This window comes from Vitis riparia, chromosome 1 (assembly GCF_004353265.1).
Source record: "Vitis riparia cultivar Riparia Gloire de Montpellier isolate 1030 chromosome 1, EGFV_Vit.rip_1.0, whole genome shotgun sequence".
NCBI lineage: Eukaryota > Viridiplantae > Streptophyta > Magnoliopsida > Vitales > Vitaceae > Vitis > Vitis riparia.
In genome coordinates, this window is record NC_048431.1 from 10,329,525 (window position 1) to 10,354,923 (window position 25,399).

The window sequence follows — 25,399 nt, forward strand, 5'->3', positions numbered from 1 at the left end:
ATCCATTATTCATTAAAGGTGTCTCTTCAAGAGACACTTTCCACGTGGCAAAAAATCCATTATTCATTAAAGGTGTCTCTTGAAGAGACACTTTCCACAATTTGAAAATTTTGAATGTCTTATAAATTTGATTTTAAAGCTAAAGATGTCTCTTGAAGAGACACCTTCTACAATTCCTAAAAATTTTAATTTATACCAAAGGTGTCTCTTGAAGAGACACCTTCTAGAATTCCAAAAAATTAGATTTATACTAAATATGTCTCTTGGAAAGACACTTTACACAATTCCACAAAATCCAATATGTATTTTATTTGTGGAAATGATTTTAAAGCTAAAGATGTCTCTCTTTAATGTATGAAAATTGTGGAAAGTGTCTCAGTATAAACCCAATTTTTTTAAATAATAGAAGGTGTCTCTTCAAGAGACACCTTCAATATAATTCCATTTTTTGGGAATTGTGAAATGTGTCTCTTGATACCTTCCGCAATTTTAAAAATATTGAGTTTATACTGAAAGTGCTTGTTCAAAAGACACTTTCCACAATTTTCATTCAAACAGTGGAAAATTTTGAATTTATGCTGAAGGTGTCTATTGAAGAGACACCTTCCATAATCACAAAAAACTGAAATTATATTCGGACGCCTTTCATCATTTTTAAAAAATTGGGTTTATACTGAAAGTGTCTCTTGAAGAGACACTTTCAACAATTTTTCACGAATTTTGAAAAGGGACATTCTACAATTCCCAAAAAATAAAATTATACTAAAGGTGTCTCTTCAAGAGACACTTTCCACAATTTTCATTATTTGTTAAAAAATTTCGCTTTATACTGAAAGTGTCTCTTGAAGAGACACTTTCCACAATTTCCATACATAGTAGAAAATTTCGAATTTATACTGAAGGTGTCTCTTCAAGAGACACCTTCCACAAAAGAAAAAAAAATTCTATCTCTTAATTAGTATTACCTACTGTACAACCAAATGTGCAAAGTTTATCACCTGTATACATTATAATCAGTATTTTCACATTCAATCCAAAACCAATGAAAACAAGTAAACCAATAGAGAATAACAACACCTTTCCAAAATAGTAACAATACTATTTGTGTAAAATAAGTCCAAAATAGATAGAATACTATAGAACTTACGTTAATAAAAAGTTAGTTAATCCAAAATATAACAAGTAAAAACATACATCTTGAGTATCTGTCCAAAATAATCATATGCAAAATACTAATAGTATCCAAAATATAAGTCATATGTAGTAACATCCTCAATGTGTACCGCACGAAGGAGCCTTCCTCTTCCGTAATGGACGTCTATGATGTGCATGCTCCACTAGTGGCTCTATGGGGCTAACATGTAACCCTCCATGAGCTCCACGACCACGTCTCCTACCACGTCCTCGACCATGTCCTCGACCACGATTAGTCTCTTGTCCTTGTTGATCATCATTTGCTATATGAACTAACTCCTCATGAACCAAAGAAGCCTCTATCGATGGTGGTGATGATGCAACAAGTGGTACTACAGGTGGAGTGGATGGCACCTCCATAGGTGTAATAGGAGTCTCCTGAACAGGTGGCAGGCTAATGTCAGTCGATGGTGCATCTCTAAGAACAGATGTATGGCTAGTCCCTCTCGTATGAGCCCTCGCCCTCTAGTCCGTACACCTCCTGATCGAGTAATGGGTGATATCGGCTGCTGATGAGGTGGTGGACTACTCCTCGTATGAGGCCCTCCTCCCCTAGTCCGTACACCTCCTGATCGAGTGATGGATGATATCGACTGCTGATGAGGTGGTGGACTACTCCTCGTATGAGACCCTCCCCTCTAGTCCGTACACCTCCTGATCGAGTAATGGATGATGTCGGCTGCTGATGAGGTGGACTAATGTCAGTCGATGGTCGCACTCGGGGAACAACTGGTGTATGCCTAATCTCTCTCGTACGAGGCCCTCGTCGTGTAGGTCGTACATCTCCTGATGGAGGCTGGAGCTGTGTAGTAGCATCAACACTAAATGGAGCATCTAAGCGATCCATCTCATGTATGGCCTCTAATACAGTAGTACATAGCCTGCGAATGCGAAAATCATCTGGAGGTGCAATATCATATATCTGGTGTATGCTGGTAGTCTGTAAATCAAATAAGAGTTAAATTAAATTCTTATAAAAATAAAATAAACTTTAATAAAAAGATAAAACATAAAAATTACCAATAGCTCGTGGAAGGACCCAGTCCGAGTAAGAAACCGAATAGTAATGGAGCGATACCACACCATGTATGGATCATGATACCCTAATGAACCTATAGCCATCTCGCCTCTAGCAATATGCTCACGCCTAGAGCTCCAACGTCGAATGTAGTCTCCATGTCGAGTAGTCCAATCAACATCATGTCTACCTCTCAAATCACACTTGTGTAAGATTGACTCATTATCACATGGTTGAGGAATCCCTTGACGAAAACCAAACTGCCGCAATACTCGATCAGGTCTATGCCATTCAATTATGTGGAAACATATCAAAGGTGAGATAGTGCACCATATATCTTTCCCAGCAGTACAATAATCAGGAAGACCAACATTCATGTCATCAACATAAGGCTGCCATATAATCTGTACCCAAGAAACGTTAGATATAATCAATGGTATAAAATTTGTTTAGAGAAACAAGTATAAGAAATGAATCACACTTTTATCACCTGATCTGCTGTAAGTCGATCAAGATGGTGCCTATACTGAGCTAAGACGTGCATGCTAATGGAAGTAGTCCGAAACTCATCTCTCCACCTATAAAATTAAAATAACAAAGCATAGTTAAATAAATAAAAAATGTTAGAATTTAAGTTTATGCATGTATCCTCATAATAGTAAAATTTGTCGTAATTTTATAATATATACCGAATGGCCAATGGAGGTGGAGGCAGCTGGTCATCATGTGGAGCTACACGTAAACGATGAGGTGCAATAAATGGGAACCTCTCCCATACCCATAACTGGAGCAAAATCAGTGGGCCAGATATATCATGTGTATCAATATGAGAGGCTCGACACAACTGTCGATAAAGCCAGGCTAAACATGCACTACCCCAACTATACCTACCAGCAACCTCAAAATCCTCTAGAAGGGGTAAAAACATAAGATGCACCTTATCGCTAGACTTTCCTGAAAATAGAAAACCTCCAATGAGCTGTAAGATATAAGCCCTAGTATAACGCTGAATAGACTCCTCATCAGCATCTGGTGCCAAAGTAGGGAAGCTCTGACTCAACCATGTAAGATGAAGGCGCTGGCCATCTATGTCTGTATCTCCAGGAGTGAGTCCTAATAGAGAATAACATACACGCCTCCAATCTAAACATGTGCTACCAGTAACTGCATCTCCATCTACTGGTAGTCCAATCAACATGGCAATATCCTGTAGTGTAATCGTGCACTCCCCCTGAGGTAAGTGGAAGGTATGAGTCTCAGGTCGCCATCTCTCAACAAATGCAGTAATAAGATGCCAATCCAAGGAAATGAATCCTAAGCGTGCAACACCATAGAAGCCTGCCCGCTGCAACAACGGAATAATACGCTCGTCGAGGACACTGGTGCGATGGAAGATCGCCTCACGCCGTCTACAATGAAGCTCCTTAGAGTCTACACCTGTCCATGCTACAGATGACCTGTGTCTGGCCTGTCCATGTAGAACTGTCGGATCCAAAGGTCCCGGCTCCATCGTGCGGTGATACCTACATATACCAAATAACCATTAATTCTTGTTATCATTAGTATGATTACAAATTTACAGACATTACATAAAAATATCATATTATCAAAATGGATAATCTTTCATACTTTAATTGTCATGAGGAAGGGGGTTGGAGGATTGCCCTCCATCTTTTGTGGGACAATTGCGACGATTATGGCCCGCTATTTTACATAAACCACATCGAATCCTAACGCTTGGTTCCTTCAAATCCATTTCATTCCTTATCCTTGATGATCTAGGACGCCCCTTATCCCTCATTGAAGTTGGGTCAGGGTGGAGAATAGGAAAATCAGGATATGGCCAATAAGATTCATGAGGAATGGGATGAAATTCAGGAGCGTAACAACTGGCATAGGCATCCAGCCTATAGTATTTTTCAACTAATTGCCAACTATCAATCCTCATATGAGCAGAAACAGCTAGCACATGTGAGCATGGAATGCCAAATGATTGCCACTTATTACAACTACATGTACCTTCATTAAGCTTAACCACTTGTTTGTTACGTCCTTTATCCATATGAAACCCATGGAGAGCTGTAATTACTTCAAATGTTTCATGAATTCGATGGAAAATGGTGACAGTGTGTCCACTAGCTTTGGCCTCGGCTCTTCTAAATTTTTCAATTGCATATGCAGTGTACACATCTCCAACTGCCATTCTAGCACGTATCTCTGCTCTACGAGTCTCAAAGTATGACACACATCGATAAAAAGTTAATTGAACAAGTGCAGTGATAGGTAACATTCGCGCTCCCTTAAGCACCCCATTAATGCACTCAGCAATATTTGTGGTCATCCACCCATACCGATATCCTAGATCATATGCTTGAGTCCACTTTTGAGTGTCTAACTTTGAAAACCAAGCCACACTTTTTTCATCCAATCGTTTTAACTCCTCCATGTATCTCTCATACTTCCGCGGTTGATGTTGACATCCAGCTCTATACGCCAACTCTTTTAAGACCTTATTCTTAAATTTGTCATTAAAATTGCTCACTACATGCCTAAGACAGTATCGATGTTGCGCATGAGGGGGGCTCCATCCAACTAATGGATTTCTAACAGCAGCATTTATTCCTGCATGGCGATCTGAAATTAAGCATATTCCTTCTCTTTGAGTGACGTGATGCCTCAATGCAATAAGAAACCAAGACCAACTATCCTGTGATTCTTCCTCAACAATTGCAAACGCAAGGGGAATACATGACCATTTCCATCAATTGAAGTAGCAATTAAAAGCTTCCCCATGTATTTTCCATATAGGAATGTACCATCAATTTGTATAATTGGTCTGCAATGCTTGAACCCTTCAACACTTGCCCCAAATGCCCAAAAAACACGCATAAACCGCACGTTCCCAGAAATCCCTCCTAAAGGTATTGTCTTCCAAACAACCTTTGTTCCAGGATTAGTTAGCTGAAGGATGTTCATCCACTTCGGCAATGCTTGATAAGATTCATCCCAATCACCAAAAACTCTAAGCATTGCTTTTCTCTTAGCTTCCCAAATTCTCCTATAATGGACATCATATCCAAATTTATCCTTCACTATCTGGTGTAATGTAGCAATAGAGGTAGTGTGATCCCTCTGAACTACATTTTGGATCTCTCTTGCAATCAATGTAGAGTCCAATTGAGAGTGGTCTTGTGATAATTTAGGGTAAACACAAGTATGAGGACCTGCGTACTTGGTTATCTCAAACATTCCATGGCTTTTACGACGACATGCACGAAGCCTCCAATTACATCCTTCCTGCCACTTCTTACATCTCACTGCCCACAATTGTGGTTCTGATTCACAAACCACCAAATGTTGATTCCGACATATTGCATAACGTTTTACAGCATATTGCAAGTCTTCTTTACTCTCAAATCTCAATCCTTTAAACAACTCATTGGATTCATTCCACAATCCGGTACGTGGTGTGAAAGGCTCAGCAGTCATGCTATTTATTGCATCCCAATTCAATTGTTTGAACATTGGGGAAGGCATAATATGCTCACCATCATCTGAAGAAACCTTATTTGTTGGAGGTTCATCATCATAATGCATCTCATTAATTTCGTCCTCATCATAAAATTCCACATCATCATTTTCATTTGTAAATGGGATGTCAACATAATTGTTTGTCGCTCCCATGACTGACTGAGTTACTACTGCCAAATTCCCCCCATTTCGTCATTGTGTGCTAAATTCTCATCCATTTCATCAATCTGCACTGCCGAATTCCCCTTTGCAGGTATTTCCACATCATGACCCATAATTTCTTGATCAAATGATGGACTTAACTCAGATGAATGATCCCTTGGACGTGTCTGCAAATACATTTCAATAGTATTCGACGGTGGGATTTGTGCTACAACATGAAACATTAACCTTACATCATCATCATCTTTAATTGGTAATTGTATATAGTTAATGTTCCCATTTCCAATCGACATAAGAATTGGATACCGAAATATCATGGATAACATGGTATCAGCGCGATCAATCGACATAACATGACACAACTTATCCTCCAACTCATCATATTTGATCAAATTGTTCACTAAAACACCTTTTTTAGGAGGACAATTGTAACACACCCCATTTGGGCCATCAATTATTTCACCATCCTTGTAACACACAATTGTAAGCAAACTATCCATTCATGTACCTAAAAAGAATCAAATAAAATATATGTAAGTCTGAATCAAATTAAATTTATTTTAATGTATCATATTCAAGTTAATGTATTCATTTTATACAAAATAAATTATTTAATTTTAACAAATAAAAAGATAGTATATCCATGCTAAAAAAAAGATAGTATTTCAACATGCATCCCTACCTCCACTAAGGCAAACTTGCCCTATGATATATGATATGCACTAAAGAAATATATATCAAAAGTTAGGATATAAATACAATATTAAAAAAAAATACTTGAAATAACAAATTAATTATAACTATTTTATAATTGAAATTAAAATTTTCATTTAATTGATTAGTAAAATTATATCATAATTTTATCCATAGTGTTTTTAATATTATTAATATATTAAAAATTTATCCATTTATCATCATTTATTTTATAATATATCATAATTTTAATATTAAATAGATTTTAAAATTAATCAATGTACACTTATCAAATTTATATTTTATATTATAAGTGGCTCAAAATTGAGCTTTTTTTTTTGTTGTTGAGGGGATTTGAACCCCTAACAAAAGGTTCAACATGCATCCTCATCTCCACTAGGACAAAGTTGCCCTATGATATATGATATGTACTAAAGAAATATATATCAAAAGTTAGGATATAAGTACAATATTAAAAAAACACCTTAAATAACAAATTAATTATAACTATTTTATAATTAAAATTAAAATTTTCATTTAATTGATTAGTAAAAATATATCATAAATTTAATATTAAATAGATTTTAAAATTAATCAATGTACACTTATCAAATTTATATTTTTTATTATAAATAATATCAAATTTATATTTTATATTGGTGGTTAACACTCAAAATTGAGCTTTTTTGGTGTTGTTGAGGGGATTTGAACCTCTAACAAAAGGTTAGGCATGCATCCCAACTCCACTAGGGCAAACTCGTCCTATGATATATGATATACACTAAAGAAATATATATTTAAAGTTAGAATATAAACACAATATTAAAAAAGCACTTTAAATAACAAATTAATTATAACTATTTTATAATTAAAATTTTCATTTAATTGATTAGTAAAAATATATCATAATTTTAATATTAAATAGATTTTAAATCAAAATTGAGTTTTTTTTGCTATTGTTGAGAGGATTTGAACCCCCAACAAAAGGTTCAACATGCATCCCTAGCTCCACTAAGGCAAACTTACCCTATGATATATGATATGCACTAAAGAAATATATATCAAAAGTTATGATATAAATACAATATTAAAAAAAACACTTTAAATAACAAATTAATTATAACTATTTTATAATTGAAATTAAATTTTTCGTTTAATTGATTAGTAAAAATATATCATAATTTTATTCATAGTATTTTTAATATTATTGATATATAAAAATTTATACATTTATCATCATTTATTTTATAATATATTGAGTACATTTATACTTTTTATATATTTTATATCGTGGTTAACGTTCAAAATTGAGCTTTTTTCGCTGTTGTTGAGGGGATTTGAACCCCCAACAAAAGGTTCAACATGCATTCCCATCTCCACTAGGACAAAGTTGCCCTATGATATATGATATGTACTAAAAAAATATATATCAAAAGTTAGGATATAAGTACAATATTAAAAAAAAACCTTAAATAACAAATTAATTATAATTATTTTATAATTAAAATTAAAATTTTCATTTAATTGATTAGTAAAAATATATCATAATTTTAATATTAAATAGATTTTAAAATTAATCAATGTACACTTATCAAATTAAAATTTTCATTTAATTGATTAGTAAAAATATATTTTTAATTTTAACAAATAAAAAGAGAGTATATCCATGAAGAAATTTCTCCTCACCTCTCTTTCACAAGAAGAGAAACAAAGCAAAAATAAGGGAATACAGAGCTATAACAACGAGCTACTTTTACTCCAATTCCACAACAAAATTGTGATGTTTCTTTTGAAGATTGTTTGATGCACCTAACTCAAGTTACAATTACTGAATTATTCACCTCTCCAAGCAGGAGAGAAAATGAGCAAGTTTTGGTTTACAAGGATCTTCTTGGATGTTAAAGGATGACAGGAAGAAAAAAAAAATACCAAACACTAATTGAGAATGATTCATTCCTCAAGATGTTTTCAACGCCTTTATTTCCCCTCATACTTTTCAAGATCCAAACAAACCTCTAATGTGCTCCCTGAATCCTCCCACAAATTGTGCAACTAGGACTTGCAAAGAAAGAGTATAAACCAAACAACCATAACAACCAATGTAACAAGAACAGAATTGCACAACCAAAACATACACCAAAAGATGATGCCGAAAAAGGATTCTTAGACAAGGTGAAGTGGGTAGATAGAAGAATTGCTTTGTTTCTCTTCTTGCAAAACCCCCAACGAAAAAAAAAATGCTTTTGTTTTTTTGCTCTCTGTGCTTTCTGGAGCTGTTCTAGGGGTCTCTTTGCTTTTGTGCCATTGAATTTAAATTTCACAAACCCTAAATCCACGATTTTTGAGCCAGGCTGAAAAACGCAACCTTTCCCTGCAAATCATTATCAGATTACCAAATAGTTTTTTTATATAAAAAAAAAAAAATTGGATCAAATATTGTATCCGAGCTGGCGGAAAAAAAAATGGAAACAAAATTCTCAATTTTCCCACACTTTCTTGGCAACCAAACAGAATCACAACAAGTTGAACCACAAAAAAATGAAAACTTTCTCCATAATTTTTAGTCTACTCGGTTTCATTGTAAAAAAAAAATGAAAACTTTATTTTTTTTCAACTTTCCCATACTTTCTTGGCAACCAAACAGAATCACAACAAGTCGAACCACAAAAATAAAAAAAAAATGAAAACTTTCTCCATAATTTTTAGTCTACTCTGTTTCATTGTAAAAAAAAAAACAAAAACTTTATTTTTTTTCAACTTTCCCACACTTTCTCGGTGACCAAACACAACCACACCACCAAATATAACCATAAAACTTACAAAAAAAAACCGAGGGCAATGGTCTCTCAGATCTCCACTTCAGTTCCTTCTTATTGGCGTTGAGGTAAGGATCTTCCCTCCCTAATCGGCGGTAAGGATCTCCCCTCCCTAATCGGCGTGCGGGAAAATGAGTTTGGGGCAGAGGACAAAATGATTTTTGAAGTAGAGAAGAAAAGAAGAAAACGGGCTGAGGAAATGGGTTATCCGACGTGTCATCCTACCTGTTAAAAAGTGCCGTAGAATTGGAATTATTTTCCAATCTACGGTATTTTAAAAATTACTTTTTCTAATTGCCGTATATTTATCAAGATCCCCCTAAAGTCAGGGCCACCGCTTTCCAAAATTAACCAGTTGCCACCAGTAAGGATTCCACCGAATCCGCCCACGTCCTTCTGACCTTTCCATATCTGTAGTCTTTAATCTTTATAACAAATTATCATTCATATGTCAATATGAATAACGCTGTCATATGTTTTTATAAGTATTTTAAGATATAAGATATAACTAATTTAATTACTTATTCATAGTTTTTCATCCTTACATCTTCAAAACAAAAATACAGAAAATACGTTTGATAATTAAAAATTATTTTTTTAATTTTTGTTAGTAAGAATAGAAAAAAATAAAATTAGAGTGTTTTTAAAGAATATTTTAATTATTTTTTTTATTTTCTCTTTTAGTTATTTTTACTTGTTTTTTGATGATTATTTTAAGAAATAATTATATAAACATATAAAATGATTAAAAATTAAATGTCAAATATAAAAATTATTTTAAAAACATATTTAAAAATATTAAAAATAATTTAGGTTTTTGAACATACTTTTATTTTATAAAAATTAGAGAATAATTTTAAAAAATTATTCTAAAAAATTATTTTAAGGCCTGAAAGTACTAACATTAGTTTAAAATATTTTTAAAAATTAACTTAATATGTCAATGCAGGTTATGTCACATATAAAAATAAATAAATGAAAAAGCTTGTTCCATACCAATGCATCACTTTGTAAGATTAATTTTTTCTTTTTTTTTTTCTCTTTTTGAAAACTCCAAATGGGCAACAAGTTAAATGTGCTCAATAACATTGGTATCCCATGTAGGGATGGCAACGGGGCAGGGTGCCCCCCTCCCAACCCCGCCTCGTTTATTTAAAGCAATTCTCATCCCCGTCCCATTTAAAAAATTAAACGGGGCGGGCGGGTATCCTACATTCCCATACCTGCCCCGTTTAACTTTTTATTTAATTTTAATTTTAATTTTTTTTAAAATTACTTTTAAAATTTTTAATTATATTAAAATAAATATATTTTATAAATAATTAAATTATTATATTTTTTATAACTTATTTTATTAAAAATAATTTATTATTATCTATATATTAAAAATAATAAAATAAAAATTAAATTAAAATAATTTTAAATTTTAAATTAAATTAAATTTTAATTTTAAATTTATATATAATCGGGGCGGGGCGGGCGGGGCAATACCCGAACCCGCCCTGGGTTTAAAAAAAATCCCAAACCCGTCCCATACCCGTTTAGGAAAATAATATTCCCATTCGGGGCGGGGCAGGTACTCAAAATGACCCGCCCCATTGCCATCCCTAATCCCACGGGATCAGGCCCTTCTGGGCCGAGGAGAAAATTGAACTGCTGCCGCAACTGATCCCATCCTATAAAGGAGGATACTGCAGGCGGAATGAAACACAGCAGCAGAAAGGAGAAAAAGAAATGGAGTACAGAGGTCATGTAGTAGTGGTACCTTACCCCAGCCAAGGACACATCAATCCTCTCCTCCAATTCGCCAAACGCCTAGCCTCGAAGGGTGTCAAAGCTACACTAGCAACAACCCGTTACACAGTCAACTCCATCCGTGTACCAAATATTGGGGTGGAGCCCATCTCTGATGGCTTCGATGAGGGTGGTTTTGCTCAAGCTGGAAAGGAGGATGTATACCTCAAGGCATTCAAGGCCAACGGCTCCAGAACTCTGTCCCAACTCATCCACAAGCACCAACACACTACCCACCCAATCAATTGTGTTTTATACGATTCATTTCTCCCATGGGCTCTAGATGTTGCCAGGGAACATGGCATACACGGAGCTGCGTTTTTCACAAACTCCGCCACCGTGTGCGCCATATTCTGCCGCATACACCATGGCCTACTTACTTTGCCGGTGAAGCTAGAGGACACTCCCTTGTTGCTGCCTGGTTTGCCTCCATTGAACTTCCCAGACTTGCCAACTTTTGTTAAGTTCCCAGAAAGCTACCCGGCTTACTTGACTATGAAATTGAGCCAGTATTCTAATTTGGACAAGGTTGATTGGGTAATTGGGAACTCCTTTGAGGAATTAGAAGGCGAGGTACATACTATTATTAACTTTCATTAACCTGTCAATTTTAGGATGCTTAGTATTTGCTTAAAGGGGAACAAATAAAATACTTGGATACTCTGGAAGCAAATATACTAGAGCTGTTTGAGTTAATATCTTATTTTGAGGGCTAATATTCTGGTTTGTGTATGTTTATGATGGAGAAAGGCGGCAAAATCCATATCAGAGCTCTGGCCAGGGATGTTGGTCGGTCCAATGGTGCCGTCAGCCTACCTGGATGGCCGGATTGATGGGGACAAAGGATATGGAGCGAGTCTATGGAAGCCACTGAGCGACAAGTGCATCAAATGGCTAGAAACGAAGGCACCCCAGTCGGTGGTGTACGTCTCCTTTGGAAGTATGGTGTCACTGTCGGCAAAACAAATGGAAGAGATCGCGTGGGGATTGAAGGCGAGTGGGCAACATTTCCTGTGGGTGGTGAAGGAGTCCGAACGAAGTAAATTGCCAGAAGGATTCATAGACTCAGCAGAGGAGCAGGGTCTAATCGTGACATGGTGCAACCAACTGGAAATGCTAGCACATGAAGCCATCGGGTGCTTTGTATCACACTGTGGGTGGAATTCAACGCTAGAAGGGCTGAGCTTGGGTGTGCCCATGGTGGGAGTGCCACAATGGACTGACCAACACACTGATGCTAAGTTTGTGGAGGAGATTTGGGAAGTGGGGGTGAGAGCTAAGGAGGATGAGTTGGGAATTGTAAGGAGAGGAGAACTCTTAATGTGCTTGAAGGAAGTAATGGTAGGGAAGAGAAGCGAAGAGATCAAGAGGAATGCCAGTAAATGGAGGCGATTGGCCAAGGAAGCCATCAGTGAAGGAGGGAGCTCTGATCAATGCATTGAACAATTTGTGGAGCAGTTGATGTCTGCAGCTAAGAAAGGAGAAAGTATTTGAATGGGCAGTAGATAGGAACATTGTTTGGACTAGTCTGTTTCTCTTTTTACTGTGTGGTTTCCTCTAAATTTTTCATTGTAATTTGTTGTTTGTTATCGTCTATGCTAGCATTTTATTGGCTATGTTCTAAGGCTTTGTTTTAATCATTGACAAGGTTAGTCAAGAATATCCCTATTTGAATCCATGTAAACAATGTCTACAAAAGGATATAGGGTTGTCCTTGTCCGTCCTCAACTCGCCAGTGAATGTTTCCTCCACTCCTTACAAAGGTACTCAATATGCACGTGAATACATATTTTAATATCAATGATGAAAATATTGATAATCATAAATATGTCGGTATTTAGATTTTACGGTTATATCATAAATATATCGACATATATTTTGAAACAAAATATTAGTAAATCAAAAACTAATCAAAACTTATAAAAATGTAAAAAAAAAAAAAAAAACTCTTAAAAATGAAATTAGAAGTATAATAGACATTTTAAAGTTGTTTTGTTGAAGAAATTGATATATGTATAATATGATTTGTGATATTAAAATTAATTATATCGTGTCGATCGATAAAAAATGTGAATTTTGTAAGTATACACTCATTATGAAGTTAAATTATTACAAATATACTAATTATATAATTCAAATATATTATTATGCTAAGTTAATTTACTTACATCTATTGAAAATATGTTAATTAATTTTAAAAATATACTAATTTAAATTCAATGATATACTAATTTAAAAACGTACTAAGTTAATTTATTCTCAATATACTATTATTATACTTGAATATCAAAATAAATAAAATTATTAATTTAAAAATAAATTATTTCAAATGTACTAATTATGTGATTTAGATATATTTATGATTTTTATTTAAAAATATTAGTACATTTTGACACAAAATACTTTTATTTAAAAATATTGATAATTTTATTTATGATTTTATATTTAATTAACATAAAAATTATAAGATAATTAAAATGAATTTATTTATAATAATTTAATTTTTTTTTTTTTACCGATTTTTTCTCATTTAGAGTTGATATTTTACTTGTATCGTTGATATGTCCATGATTACGGATGTACCAGTAACTAGTTTATGGGTGAGTGCTATCGATATTTTTGCCAAACCATATATTTAACTTATATATCATATTCACCTTTTTCGATATATGATATAACTCGATATTTTTATCATTGTTCAATATTCATCAAGCGCTCCAATCCAATCTCTTACCTCTCCTTCCCAAATAGAAAATGCATTAAGTTGTACAAGCATTAGGTTGTGGATTAAGATTTAGATTCAAAATTTAGGTCAATACCTAAAATGAAGTATCCTTGCTCAATATTCGTGAAGCGCTCCACTCCAATCTCTATCCTCCCCAAATAGAAAATACATTAAGCCGTACAAACATTAGGTTGTGGACTAAGATTTAGATTTAAAATTTAGGTCGATACCTAAAATGAAGGATCCCCAAACAATGTTGGAGACTCATAATAATTGGTCAGTACCAAATGTTCCACGAAAATGGGAAAAAAATTGGTTTTTTTTTGTAAACAAGATTGGAAGAAGAGGTACAAAATTTTAAAGATGTCTCAGTTAGGTTATGTTTGGTTCCCGATACTAAGGAAAGAAAAAAAAATGTAAAAGAAAATGATTTTTTCATGTTTGATTGTCATATAAAAAAATATTAAAGAAAATCAAATATAATTAAAACTAATTAAAAGTTTATGTATTTTTAAATTATTTAATCTTTATATTAATGAGTTAAAATAAATAAAATGAGTTTGAAGTAATAAAAAAAAATAATTTATCAACTTTTAATATTTTTTTTTTATTTTCCTTCACTTTTTCTTTCCTTCTACTTTTCCTTTATATTTTCTTTCCCTTACATTTTCCTTCAAATTTTCTGGAACCAAACATAGCCTTAATTTAATAAAGAACTATAGATACAGAAATAAATTCTGGAAAAACTCTGTCGAATCTTTGCCATAAAAGGCTAAATAGACAAAGGGCTTAGGTAGGCGGATAGCAGCCACAAAAAATTTCAGGATGATTCAGGATTGAAGGGTCTGTGCTTTTATGGTCCTACACAAAAAAAGTGCCAAAGAAGAGCCATAACTTACATGGTTCAATGTTCTTGGGTTGTTGGGCTCTTCACTACCACATGATAAAAGGCTGCAACCACGTCCAGGCAGATTACTTCATCCATGTCCAACCGATCACTCAGCCCATGCCCAGTCACATCACTCCATCCATGTCCAACAAATCACAGAGTCTCAAGCCATCTCATGGTTGCTGCCATCCCAAAACCGGGACATGACAAAGACTCAAAACAAACAATTCTCGAATTCCTACGTGGTTCCCCCTTGGGATTTCTGAGCTCCTAAATTCTGTTGATCCTAGCTGTGAGGTTTGACAGAGAAGCACCCAAAGCCACGCTCATCCAGGTGACCCCACCTCAGCTGGGGTGTCGTCGTATCAGCAATTACCCTCAATTATCGCCACATGGGCATCAGGCGCCCAACGGAAACTCTTCCGCTCCCACACCCAAGTCAAATATAATCTCCACCACTGGGAGATTGAAGTCAAATATAGGGACTGTGGGATGACAAGGATGAGCAACAGAATAATTTTTCATAGATTTTTGGAATGTTCAATTTACAGGGGTGAGGTCGGCGAGCGCTTACGTCTAAGCATTGCTAATTCCTTTTTCTGGATTCACACTAGCAAGGGAGAGTGAACAGGTAATAAAATTTATACTTTAAGTTCTCGAACTCAATTTTTCGAAACCTTAGCCATCAATAAATTAATTAAATCTGATCAATGGTATTAAGGAATGCATGAAGCATCAAGGGATATACATTCACACAGATGAGCGAAATATATATGAAATAGGAGCGATGACTACAACCACACGACATTTGTAATAACACTATTAAGGGGCTCACCATGCTACAACATAACACATATGACTAAACTATCGTTAGTATCACATCACTGCATAAGTCGTCCCCACATAACAGACTATCATTGCTCGCGAAATTCAAACCCTCACTTAAAGAATGGTCCCTACATTAATTGCATAATAGACACAACCTCCTAAATAATTAGGTAACAAATGATCCTTTATATACCGTAATCATTTCATAACAGTTGGAGCCTTGAAGATAACTATAGTGGAAATCATTTTAATTATTGCCTAGTGGGTATGTTCTTTGCTACCCTCCTATAACCAATCTACCAAAAGGAGTTATAAGAAGGAAACCAACTAGATAACAAGGCACATTTAGAGGATTCTATCTTTATTCATTATCATCGCATTGATTCATGGCTAATTTGATCGTTGGAAAGGGATCGGCCTAAGCTCCCTTACCCCTTTGTCTTTTTGATCCACAAGAGGAACATGAGGCCTAATTTAATCATACTTGAAAGAGGATGTAACAAATTATCACCCTTTATAGTGTTTCTTGATTTCGTTAAAATTTGTCATTACCATAAGAATTCAAGAATGGAGAAAAAAAGAAAATAGAAAAACAAAACTACTTAGAATCAATCCTCTTTTTATAAAGGCAAGTGATAGTTAACTTACCCAAGATGCCATTCAGAGGTGAAAAACTCACCACCTCAATTTTCCTATTTATTTCATCAAAAGAACCTAGAAAATCAGGAGAAGATATAGAGACACGTAGATCCTTTGTTATGTGTCAAGCTAACATGAAAGGTGTACTACCACCACACGACATTTTCCTTTACACTATTAAGGGGCCCACTATGTTACAAAATTATAAATAGGATTAGACATTTATCTCCATTACATTGTAGCACATTGTCCTCACATAAGAGATGATCACCACTTGCAAAATACGACCCCTCACGTGAAGAACGACCTTGACATCAACTATGAAATTGACACAACCTCTTAATAACTATGCAAAGACCAATCCATGAAAACCATACCATAACTATTACAACCTTAAAGATAAGCATAACAAAAATCATTTAGAGCATTGCATTATTGACATTTAACTAGTATCCTATGATATTATAATAAGATAAAGCTTGGGTTTATGACCTACTATCCACTGCATGCAAATCCCTCATAAATTGATGTTTGTAATCCAATGAGGTAGTGTTATCAACCTCTTAAGATTACCTTTCCAATCTTGATTTATAGATCCTTTTATTATGTAATCAACCGACATACTCTACTCACGAAGTACATATATCAAATTTCACCCAAGGAATTACTATAATCATAATTTTCCTTATCACATGCCCTTAGGATCACTCAAGGGGACTCACTGTCTCAATCCTATGATATATCATGGTGTCTCTATTGAGAATACCTATTATCACCATCCTCTATCAATAGTGATCCAATATAGAGGGAATATGTGATCACCTTAGGCTCTCACCCATAGGACAAAACCTTTTATTGATTTCAACACAGATTCAATATCCTTTCAAGGTTGAGAGTCTATACAATATAGTAACTTCGTGAATAATGATAACTTGATAGTTAATGTCATAATTTACCATAAGTCTTGTCCAATATGTAATCATACATACTACTATACTCATCATGGGAAAGCTATCTTGATAATTAAGATAAGTCATCCCTTCAATTTGAAGATAGTGTACTATAGTCCCTATTGGATTGCCTAAATTTATGAATTGCTTGTGAACCATTTGTCACTTTGCAAGGAATCCATGACTTGTATTTTCTGTGTAACTCTTAATAAACCTAAATCATGTATAATGCAAGTAATATGAATATGAATACTCAGATAAAGAATTAATGTAAAAAGGATAATAAAGAGAATCATAATCATAAATAAACAAGTTTATTAATAAGTCTAAAATATATTGCATCATATCATGTTTTCTAGGGTTTTATCTTAACAAACTCCTACTAGCCCTAAAGCATGCTAGGAATACATTTGACACTTGTACTATTCTTATAACTATAAAAGACTCTTGTAAATAAAGTCTTAGTAAAAGGATCTATCAAGTTCGTTATAGAAGTAATTTTCTTTACAATCATGTCTTCTCTTATTACTATTTATCAACTAATACTTCCTCTCTATGTGTTTATCCTTCTAGTGGTTTCTTGGTTCTTTAGAATGTGTGATTACCCTATTGTTATTATAAAACAACATGAAGGATGATATAGCCAAGGGTACTACCTAAGTCCCATTAGGAATTTCCTAAGCCAGATGACTTCTTTTACTACTTCAAAAACGATAACATACTTGACTTCCATAGTGAAGTTAACAATACAAGATTGTTTCACACTTATCCAACTAAGAGCCCCACCACCTAGAGTGAACATAAACGCAGAGGTAAATTTGTGAGAGTCTATCAAGCTGATAACTTGAATTTACGTACTTAAGGGGTACTAACTCATCATAATGATAAACCAACATATAATCTCTCATTTTTCGAAGATACTTGAGTATATGTTTGACTGTCATTTAATGTTGTAGTCTTGGATTGGATTCATATCTACTCACCATTCTTACAAAAAGCAAATGTCTAGTCTAGTACATAGCATTGCATGCATAAGGTTACCCCTTGTTAAGGCACATGATACTGCCTTCATGCAATCTTTCTTCTCATATGTATTAGAACATTGATCCTAAGAAAGAGGTGTTCGAAATCCCGAATTGCTTTATTCCTTGTCCTTGGATTGGATAGGCTGCATGTCTCTTAAATCTAGACTTGTTTAGATCCAATCAAAGTGAAAAACAAGGTTATAAAAACCAGCAAGATTAATTGATCTAGAGAAAAAGCAACTCATACATATGATTTAGATGTTTGTAGATTAATTTAAGTCCATTGAAGTCATTGAAGAAGTTATAGATCTCGTCTACTCGGTGTTCTTTCACCCAATCTTTCTTCACATGGATCGAAACACTCAAGAAAAGCGTGGGCTACTCTTCCTCCTCGATGATATCTAAGCTTTCTTTCTAGAAAACTTTTTCTAGAAGACAAGAGGTAAAAGTTTGAAGTCCTAACCCCTAAAGGGGTATTTATAGGTTTCTTTATAGGCTTAAGTACTTGAATCCAAATTGGACTTGGGTCACCTAATTCAACTCAATTGGGCCCTAATTAATTAATTAGCTTGATATAGAAAGGCAATTCATAAGATCTAGTGCAACCTTGTACTTTACTATAATGCTCTTATGCACACTTATAAACTAGAAACTCAAATCCCTCAAGTAAAACATGCCACCATGAACTTAGAGCTTGAGTAAGGACTACTAAGACCTATTAAAAAAATACTAATTCCCTTAAAATCCCATTCTAAAGTTGATTCAATACTCCATCAAAGAAAATCAACTATACTCCAATATCCTATGAAAATACAATGAGGCAAAGTTCGAGTCAATGACCTACTATCCATTGCATCCAAACTCCCAATGAGCCGATGTTTGTAATCTAACAAGTTAATGCTATCAACCTATCAAGATTGTCTCTCTATGGATTATAAAGCTATTTATTATGTGATCAATTGACGTACTCTAACTCTAAGGAGTATATATCAAACTCCACTAAATGAATTGTTATGACTATAGTTTTCCTAATCATATGTCCTTTGGATCAACACAAACTCAATATTCTCTCAAGGTTAAAAGTTCATACCATTAGGATAGAGCACTTAAAAGCATGACATGATGTAACAGATTTGAAATTTATTATTAATTTAATTATATTCTAGTTGTAATTTTATTTATCCATGTTCCATGATCATTCTTTATAAGCATTCTAACTTACATCTCTTACATTGTACATGATTTGGATGCATTAGGAGTTGCATAGAAGACTTAAGTCATGAATTCATAACAAAATAGATATTCAATAGAGACACTATGATATCCCATACAAGATAGTGGCTTGATAAGATTATTGCTCTCTATTCATTAATTAAACTTTTCCAAGTACGTAGCTATCCTAGCTAAGAAAAATTAGAGAGTGGATAACTACAAGTTGTAGTGTCCGTATTATCATCTTCTAAGATCGGCTAAAAGCTTGGTAAAATGTGTTATCAAGAGTGAATTTAATATTTAACCCTAAATTTAAAAAAAAAATGATTTTTATGGATTCAAAAATCTAAAAACTAATCAAAGAAACTTAACCAATCAAATACATTAAAATATCTAAAATATTGATAATTCAACTTCAAAATCAAGATTTAAGAGAGAGCAAGGTTTTCATTTTCTTAATCTTAAGTTTTTAAGGTTAAGATCATTCAAGATTAAATTGAATTTTATAACTCAAAATTGCATTTGAAACCTAATGTATCTTTTCAATTTAGGTCATTAAATACCATTATCTTAATAAAATAAATTAGAGTTTTAGGTTATTGAACATTCAAGGTCTCACTCATCTTGTAGATTTGGTTTTAGGGTATATAACGTAGATTAAATCAAGTTAACTAGTGATAAAGGTTTCCCAAACATCATTGGTACCTCAATATATAACCATTGTAGGATCTCCAAGTCCAACTATTAAAATACCCCTAAAATGCAAATTAATCTGTAGACCCTTCATTTTGTCCTCTTAGCACATGTCCTATTAGGTATTTGTTCGGTACTTTACAGCAATTCCCTGGTGGCCCATCCCTACTTATGTAGCCTATATTTTCTAATCCACCTTAGGGATTTTGGTTGAGGGATTTATCTAACTCCATTGTGACTTTTGGAAGCCCTAATTTAGGTATACTTAGCCCATTAGGCACCACCTTAGGCCCACTTAGGCACTCTAGACCCATTTAGATACACTTGACCCATTAGGCACCACCTTAAATCTACTTAGACACCATAGGTCCATTTAGATACACTTAGCTTATTAAGCACCACCTTAGGCCAACTTAAACGGCCCATTTAGATACACTTGGCCCATTAGGCATCACCTTAGGCCCACTTAGGCACCCTAGTGTCACGGACTTAGTCGTTCACTAAGCTCGTGAGGCACTTAGGCAAGTCAAGACGCTTGATCTTGCTAAGTCAGCCTTGATCCCCAATGCTTAGCTTGCTCGGCTAAGACACTTGCGACTCGAAAGCTTAAGAAGCTTAGTAGGCAACTCCTTAAAGAATGGAAGCTCTTTATTACTCAATGAAGCCTTTACAAGTGCTTGGAAGCTCACTTGCTTGGTTAGAAAGTGATTTGGGGGGTGCCCTGGCCAAATGAAGGCCTCACCTATTTATAGGCACCAATGGAACTATATGGAACCTTGGAGGGTTTCTTACAAATCAAGAATATTCTAGAACATCCTACCCTATTCTATGTACAACCCTATGTACAAGAATATACAAGAGATCTTTAGTATCTTCTAGAAAGCCTTGGACTCCTCTCATGCCTTCCACCATAGTGTAGAGATGTGTGGACATCTCTAGGCATTTCTAGAACCTTCCACACTCTTCCCACCAATGGCTTAGTGTAGATGGCTCCAGGAGTCTCCAAAAGCTTCCCTTTTCCTATATAAGCCCATGGGGAGGGTCATTTGAAGCATCTTGTGATACTAGGCTCATTTAGATACACTCGATCCATTAGGCATACCTTAGCCTATCTAGGGTTCACCTAGGCCCATATAGGATCACTTGACCCATTAGGCGCAACCTTAGGCCCACTTAACCACCCTAAGCCTATCTAGGCTCATTTGGCTCATTATGCATCACTTAGGCCCATTTAGGTTCATATAGGCCCACTTAAGTTCACTTGGGCTCATTTAGGCACATTTAGACTTTTTCTAGGCCCATTTAGGCATGACTAGCCCAATTAGTTTTATCAGTCTTGCCTAGGTCACCTTTTAGGCACATCTTGCATGGTTGCATGGCTTCATGGCTCACATTTTTGCATGGCTTACATGACTTTCCTTTTTATTATTATTTATTTAGCCATTTTGTATATTACTTTGTGTATTTTTTTTATCATTTCATAACACTTTTATTCAATCTAATAATTTTGTAAGATATTTTTATTTATTTTAATCTAATAATTTTGTAAAACACTTTGAATATAATCTAATAATTTTGTACAATACTTCTGTTTAATTTAATCTAATAATTTCATCAAATACTTTTATTTAAGCTAATAATTATATAAAATATACATTTTTTGTCAATCCAATATTTTTTATTCATTTTCTAAAACACGTTTTTTTTTATTATTTAATTTAACCTATTAACTTTGGAATTTTGTAGGGAGATTTATCAATGGAGAATTTTGCTTCTTTGAGATATGAAGGTTTTAGAGAAGAGGTGGTGTTTTTTGGAAAGTGGAGAATCAGTCCGTGAGGAGGATGCCATTTTTTTTTTTTTTTTTTTTTTCTGAAATATGAATTACCAAAGCTGTGGGGGCAAAAGAAAAGGAAACATTCACGTGTATGTAGACAGAGAGTGAGGTTGTGTTCAAGGAAAATGGGGAGGTGCAACCGCACGATTGAGGGGAAAGAAAAATGATTTTCGGACTGGTGAGGTGTCATATCCAGGCTAGTGGAGTCAATAGGATGTTTATGGGAAGAAGATTAAGAAGACTAGTTTTGGCAAGTGAAAATAGAAGGGTGCAACATGGATGTGGACAAAAAATGGGGGCTGTGTCCAAGAAAAAAAGAAAAAGAAGAAGAAAATGATCTGAAAAATGGATGAGTTGAGCACCATTAAGGGGAAAAAAAAAATTGGCAGCCGCACCGAAGAGAAGGCCGGGAGGAAGCACACATCCAGAAAAGAAAAAAATTGGTAGCACCAAACGGGAAAAAGGATCAACCGAGCACGATTGGGAGCGTGAGTGAGATCGATTGGGAAAGAAGAGAGAGTTGGACCGCACCATAAAAAGGCTTCGAGAAGCATCAATTCCAGGCTACAACCTACAGTCGCGTGACCTCCACGGATTGCACCCACCACCAATCCATTCACAATGCATAAACCCATTGATTCCGACAAGTAGAGAGGTGCAGCTGCACCGTAAAGAAAATGAAAAAAGATCAGCCGAGCACCATTCTAGAACGTGGAGAAGGTGCAACCGCACTATTTAGAGATCCAGAGGAAGGAGTGGAGAAACAGGAAAGAAGAGGAGGGGAAAGAAATATGAGTTTTTGGGGACGACCTTGAGTCTAGTTTCTCTCATCGAAGATGCCAATGATGCGTTGATTGACTGGAGTTGTGGCTACTGACGTTCTTCATCCGAAATGGTGGCAAAAGCTCCCTCAGACCCTCGAATGTGAGAGTCCGTTACGCGCAACGATTCCAACATGAAAGGAGCGATAGGAGCACGGTAGTTTTGAGAGGGTGATTCTAGTTCAGGTAAATGGAAGATATTCGGTGACTGAAATAGGAAGGCAAATGGGAGAGTCTTCCATCTAGACAGCTGCAGATCGGGTTTCGAAGCATGATCATCCATTGCTCGTGTCGCCGCAGCACCTTGTTCCTCACCTACGCATCTCCGGTAACACACTACTGCCATTGGAGATCCATACTATCTTGCCAATTCCGCCACCTGAACGCCGCACACTAATTCGGAATAGAGGGCCACAAAATTCCATATAGGAAGGAAAATTGTGAAAGTGTAAGTTTACGTTTTTCTTTTAAACCAATTTTGATTTTGTTTTGTCCTATTATGTTTCTAGTTAAGGAATTTTTATAATCTTAGTTTAGTTTATTAGATTAATCCTATTAATAAAATTCGTGTACCGGTCTTGTTTTAATTTAATTTCAATTTACTTGTTTGGTTTGCGTATTGAAGGTTCAATTTATGATTTTTTTTATTTATTACAAATTGATTATTTCATGTATATTTTAATTAATGACTTAGGTGGTGTTTGTTTTTTTAGCTTTTTGATGAAAGCAATTTAATTTTAGAATTTAGGTTGTTTGTTTTTCTACTTTTTCATGACTTATTATAAACTTTTTACTAAATAGAAAAAACTAAAATATATAGCTTTTTCTAAATAGAAAAAATAACATGTTGATTTTTTTTACTTTTTAATACTTAATAAAAATAAAATATTACAAAAACAAACAACCTAATATTTAATACTATTAAGTATTAAGGTTCTATTTAAAATTAAGTAAAAAAACAAACACTACCTTACTTTCAAATTCTATGATTCCAAATTTTGGTATCCATTTAATTGTGTAACAACATGATATATTTGAGAATTTTTTATTGATTAATTTTTTTGGTTCCTAGTTTTATTTTTTTTAATTAATTATTATTGATCCATTATTTTAGTTTGAAAGTTATGATTTTGTTTAATTTAGTTACTATTTATTATTTTTAGTTTGGTAAATTAGAATTCTTAAGTATTGGTTTGGATAATTCTTGATGATAATGGAAAAGTTAGAATTTTTAAGTATTTGGATAATTTTTTATGATAGTTTAAAAGTTAAAATTTTGATTAGTATTAGTTTTGCTTTGTTCTTAGTTGGGAAATTCATAATTTCATTTAGTTTAGTTTCAATTCATCTTTTAGTTTAGATGTTATTAAAATTCTAGTTTATTAGTTCAATTGATTCCATGCTCCTATTTTCATATCTTAAGTTTGTTAATTTTAATTCATGATTCATCCTTTTTAGTTTATAAGTTTTAGAATTTAAGTTGGTTAATTTATTTCATTTTGTGTTGATATATTCATGTTTAAAAAAAAAAATTTTTGTTGACTCTAGTTTTAATTGATCCTATTTTAGTTGATAGTTTTTTTTTTTTTTAGAATTTTAATTAGTTTGATTGGTCTCATACTATTTGGTTCATGTTGTAAGATTGTTAATTTCAATTTTCTATTAATTCTATGCTTTAGAATCGTAGTCAATTAGTTCAATCCATCCTCATGTCATCATTTCGTGTTTAAAAATAGTTAATTTTAGTTTTTAATTGATTTTATTTAGTTTATGTGTTTGTTTTCTTTTATTTAATTGGTTAGCTTACTTGATTGTATCTTGTTATATTTATGACTTAAAATCGTCAATATTAGTTGATATGTGTTGTTAGTTTTGTTTTAAAAGTCAAATAATATTAACGCTTGATTGATTTTATCTTAAGTTTAAATGTTTTTAAAGTTCCAATGCTTGTAAGATCTAAAAGGTTTTGGTTTATCAATTTGATCATCTTTTATCAAATTCAATTTCTAGAGGTCATCAGAAAATAATGATGATTGGCTCTACTCTCACCACTTTAGTTGACTTAGTTGTCTAAAATTCTATTTTGTGATTTTGTCTTCCTTTAGGTTGCCTATTTTTTTTATACTTGAGTATTGTCGTTTGTGAATAATGTCATTCCTTTTAAAAACAAACATTTTCCCAAAATACGCCTCATTAAAATCTATTTTAAAAACTCATTTAGAGTCATTGGAATCAAAATATCGTTTTCTTAAATAATATGTAACCTTGTTTTGGTTGGTTTACATCTTTCTCAGTTTTCAATAAAAATTTTGGTTTTGAGTGGAATACGAATTCAAACTCGTGGTCCCAAACAAATAGGATAATTCTAGGCTAGATTCATGTATATCAATTGGGGAATTGGTGAAACCCCTACATAATAAAATCTTTTCAAAACTCATCTTTGCTATCACCTTTACTACTTATTGTAATTTTATCTATTTACTTTTTTAGGAATTATATGCAAGGATGTATGTGATAATTGATTATTTTGTATACTTTGATCATTTTTGTTATGTTAATTAAATAACAAACA

General features: G+C 33.9%; 3 protein-coding genes across 3 annotated transcripts; 1 reads left to right on the forward strand and 2 right to left on the reverse strand.

The window, feature by feature from the left end:
• Positions 1–1,630: 1,630 nt before the first annotated feature.
• LOC117920108 (serine/threonine-protein phosphatase 7 long form homolog) lies at positions 1,631–9,696 on the reverse strand. Its single transcript, XM_034837469.1, has 5 exons — positions 9,419–9,696; positions 2,902–3,735; positions 2,703–2,790; positions 2,215–2,616; positions 1,631–2,134 (listed from the first exon to the last, which is right to left on the reverse strand). Exons 2-5 carry the CDS (start codon positions 3,720–3,722, stop codon positions 1,631–1,633), a joined length of 1,815 nt encoding a protein of 604 aa, XP_034693360.1. The 5' UTR covers positions 3,723–3,735; positions 9,419–9,696.
• LOC117920113 lies at positions 3,843–5,896 on the reverse strand. Its single transcript, XM_034837476.1, has 2 exons — positions 4,906–5,896; positions 3,843–4,834 (listed from the first exon to the last, which is right to left on the reverse strand). The coding sequence occupies exons 1-2, from the start codon at positions 5,894–5,896 to the stop codon at positions 3,843–3,845; spliced, it is 1,983 nt and encodes a 660-aa protein (XP_034693367.1).
• Positions 9,697–10,471: 775 nt separating the features above from the next.
• On the forward strand, positions 10,472–12,824 carry LOC117920122 (UDP-glycosyltransferase 74B1). Its single transcript, XM_034837484.1, has 3 exons — positions 10,472–10,536; positions 11,040–11,781; positions 11,959–12,824. The coding sequence occupies exons 1-3, from the start codon at positions 10,472–10,474 to the stop codon at positions 12,700–12,702; spliced, it is 1,551 nt and encodes a 516-aa protein (XP_034693375.1). The 3' UTR covers positions 12,703–12,824.
• The last annotated feature ends 12,575 nt before the right edge of the window (positions 12,825–25,399 follow it).